This window comes from Rutidosis leptorrhynchoides, chromosome 4 (genome assembly GCF_046630445.1).
Source record: "Rutidosis leptorrhynchoides isolate AG116_Rl617_1_P2 chromosome 4, CSIRO_AGI_Rlap_v1, whole genome shotgun sequence".
Lineage (NCBI taxonomy): Eukaryota > Viridiplantae > Streptophyta > Magnoliopsida > Asterales > Asteraceae > Rutidosis > Rutidosis leptorrhynchoides.
The window spans coordinates 123,189,134-123,193,001 of record NC_092336.1 but is presented as its reverse complement, the minus strand read 5'-3'; the positions used below and the strand labels follow the sequence as shown (position 1 = coordinate 123,193,001).

Sequence of the window (3,868 nt, the reverse complement as noted above, 5' to 3'; positions counted from 1 at the left end):
GCTGATCTGGCGGCTAATGAAGAGGTGGGTAAATTGTACTAGCCCATTAAGGGCCCAAGAAGGGGTTAACTGTTACAGTCCAATAAGAAGCTGTGATTTCAATATGGAAAATCCAATGACTCCGTTCTGCAGCCCACCAACGAAGTCAATTGGGCTCAATAACTTTTCTGATAATGTTGGGCCTACGGTAGCGAGCAGGCCTAATTCTCCAGGACTTCAATCCAAGATCAACTCGACTAAATCAGATAGATAAGAGAGGAGACGACCTAAATCACTTGTGCGTAATGGAACTGCCACACATGAGAAACACATCAAATGCTCACAAACCGTAAGCAATAAAGATTACTGTTTGTCCAAACTACGTAATTGGAAAGCTTCTTCAAGGTTATTGAAAATGAAATCGGTTACAAGAAGAGATCAATCATCTAAAGGACCCATTAGATCCACTTGTTCTTCATGTGCGAATTCTTCAAAGGGTAATAGTAAAGCACCATCGAGAAACACCAAGAAATCGAAATTGAACTCCAAAAGGCAAGTTTCAAATTCCTGTAATTCCTCTTCTTTTTCTGTTTCGAATGAAGGGATTAGAGATTTTGGACAGCAACTAGATTTAAAGTAGGTTGAAAAACCCACTCACTAAGCCTAACCCATTGAACATCATCGCTGTCGTTTACTTTCATCTTATCATGATTATTTTGTCGTTTAATATCAGAGGATTCGGGGTCGGGAAAGATAGCGAATTAGGTTGGTTTAAAAATGTCTGTAGGACTGAAAAACCTAATATTGTTGTTTTACAAGAAACCAAAATGCATATTGTAGACTTAAATTGGATTCATGCTCTTTGGGGAAATCATAACTGTAATTTTGTACAAAAGGAAATGGTTGGGAAATCGGGCGGTCAATTGATAATTTGGGATACAAACTGTTTCGATATTACTAATTCGTTTATTTCTGATTTCTGTATTGGAATTCGTGGATTATGGAGGAACTCTGGAAAAGAATTCAATGTAATCAATGTCTATGGACCACATGATGATCGTAAAAAGGTAGAGTGCTGGAACTTCTTGCATAACAAAGTAACGGCCGATTCTAATCAATCATGGATAGTATGTGGGGACGTTAATGAGGTCCGTACCGAAAGTGAGAGAGTCAACTGTCAATTTATCGAAAGTTGGGCGAAAAGGTTTAACGAATTCATTGAATCCTCCAAATTAATCGACATCCCTCTTGGTGGTAGATTATTCACACGGATAAGCGATGATGGACTCAAGTTTAGAAAATTGGATCGTTTCCTAATTAATGATTCTTTTCATAATCTATGGAAAAATCTTTCGGTGGTTGCACTCGATCGTGGTAAATCGGATCATTGTCCTATCATTCTCAAAGAAGATGATAGGAATTTTGGCCCGAAACCAATCAAAGTTTTTGACGAATGGCTTGATATGGAGGGAGTTTGGCAAATCATAAACTATGTTTGGGAGGAGGTGGTACACGGATGGATTGTTGCTTGAGGAATAATTTGAAAAAAAAATGAAACTCGCCCTCAAGGAAAAAAGTTTACAAAAATTTGGTAATCTTGATGGCGAAATTGACTTGTTGAAGAATATAGCCATCTCACTTGAACTTAAGGCGGAGAAGGGGCTTATTAATGAAGAAGAAAGAAATCAATGGTTAAATGTTAGGAAGGAATGGTTTCAAAAGGAGAATGTTAAGGCTAACATGTTAAAGCAAAAGGCGCGCGTCCGTTGGATTCTTGAGGGGGACGAGAATTCCAAATATTTCCATGCGGTGGTCAAACGAGGGTATAATAAGAACAATATTCGGGGATTATCCATTAACGGAACTTGGTATGAGGACCTACTAGATATCAAAGAGGCGGCTTATAATCATTTTAAATGCCTTTTTGAAGAACGGGTGGTATCTAGACCTAGTCTAGTAAACCTTGCTTACCCCTCTTTAACTAGTGATGAAGCCAATAGCCTAGAAGCCCCGATGTGTGAATTGGAAATCATTAACGCGATTAATGATTGTGGATCTTCTAAAGCTCCCGGGCCGGATGGATTCAACCTAAGATTTTTCAAAAAATATTGGGATAAAATTAAGGACAATGTGATTAATGCCGTTTCTTGGTTTTGGAATCATGGTGAGTTCTCAAAGGGGTGTAATGCGTCATTTGTCAACCTAATTCCGAAGAAGGCCGATCCGATCGCCCTCGGGGATTACCGACCCATTAGTCTTATTGGTAGCTACTACAAAATAGTAGCTAAAATCCTTTCCAATAGACTTAGGAAGGTGATTCTGAGGCTTATCGCTTTGAAACAAAGGGCATTCTTGAAAGAAAGATACATACTAGACGGTGTTCTTGTGGCAAATGAATCTATTGAATATTTGAAAAATCAAAAAAAGAAAGGAATCATCTTTAAAGTCAATTTCGAGAAGGCATTCGATATTTTAAATTGGGACTTTCTTATGGAGGTTATGGCGTGTATGGGGTTCGGGGAAAAATGGCGCAAATGGATCCTTGCATGTTTACAATCGGCTAGCATTTCTTTTCTCATTAATGGGTCGCCAACTCGTGAATTCTCGATTGGAAGAGGGGTTAGACAAGGAGATCCGTTATCCCCTTTTCTCTTTATAATTGCCGCGGAAGGTCTTAATTTAATCTCTAAAGCCGCGGTTGACCGAGGTCTCTATAAAGGTGATGAAATTGGTCAAGATAAGATCGAAGTATCCCACTTGCAATACGCGGACGATACGATGTTTTTTGGTGATTGGTCCATCATGAATGCAAGGAATCTTTTCAACATCCTAAAATGTTTTGAACTCGCGTCAGGGTTAAAAGTTAATTTTCAAAAAAGTCGATTATATGGTGTAGGTGTTGATTCGAGTGAAGTTGAAGATTTAGCACGGCGTATGGGGTGTCAAGCCGGTAAATTTCCTTTCATCTATCTTGGACTCCCCATCGAAGAAAAGATGAGGAAGATTAGCGATTGGGCTCCGGTGATTGATAAATTTAATAATAGATTATCGGATTGGAAAATGAGAACGCTATCCTTTGGTGGACGACTAGTGTAACACCCCAGCTTAACATGACCACAATATTGTCCGCTTTGCCCGCAGGCACACGGCTTTTTCTTGGCGACCACACACGAGAAGCACTTTCCCAGGAGGTCACCCATCCTGGTAGTGCTCTCGCCCGAGCACGCTTAACTGTAGCGTACTAACACATATGCTCTGCCTGCGGTCCCAAAACGCGTTGTGTCATTTAAGCGTGAGTATTACCATATAATCCCATGATCACCCATGTTCGTGGGCGATGTGGGATTTGCCTAGGGTGTTACATTCACCCCCCCTTAGGGACTCATCGTCCTCGATGAGGTTTGCCCCACCACCCCCAACGGCACATGAGTGGCTCTGATACCATTCAGTAACACCCCAGCTTAACATGATCACAATATTGTCCGCTTTGCCCGCAGGCGCACGGCTTTTTCTTGGCGACCACACACGAGAAGCACTTTTCCAGGAGGTCACCCATCCTGGTAGTGCTCTCACCCGAGCACGCTTAACTGTAGCGTACTAACACATATGCTCTGCCTGTGGTCCCAAAACGCGTTGTGTCATTTAAGCGTGAGTATTACCTTATAATCCCATGATCACTCATGTTCGTGGGCGATGTGGGATTTGCCTAGGGTGTTACAACTAGTTCTTCGATCGGTCTTAAGTAGTCTTCCCTTGTATTACTTCGCGCTTTTTCGTGCCCCGCCTTGTGTCCTTAACCATTTTGAGAGTATTAGAAGGAAAAAAAATTCGGGTGGGGATGTTTCGGGTTCTAAAAAAATTACTTGGGTTAAGTGGGATTACACTTGTT

General features: G+C 41.1%; 1 protein-coding gene across 1 annotated transcript; it reads left to right on the top strand.

Moving 5' to 3' along the window:
• Positions 1-394: 394 nt before the first annotated feature.
• On the top strand, positions 395-1,511 carry LOC139840967 (uncharacterized). Its single transcript, XM_071831208.1, has 2 exons — positions 395-615; positions 713-1,511. The coding sequence occupies exons 1-2, from the start codon at positions 395-397 to the stop codon at positions 1,509-1,511; spliced, it is 1,020 nt and encodes a 339-aa protein (XP_071687309.1).
• Positions 1,512-3,868: the final 2,357 nt, after the last annotated feature.

Bases quoted from the DNA above. Each gene is read 5' to 3' on its own strand.
- LOC139840967 (XM_071831208.1), top strand. From the start codon at position 395: ATGAAATCGGTTACAAGAAGAGATCAATCATCTAAAGGACCCATTAGA. The intron at 616-712 runs GTAGGTTGAAAA...GTTTAATATCAG, and splicing joins GGACAGCAACTAGATTTAAA to AGGATTCGGGGTCGGGAAAG.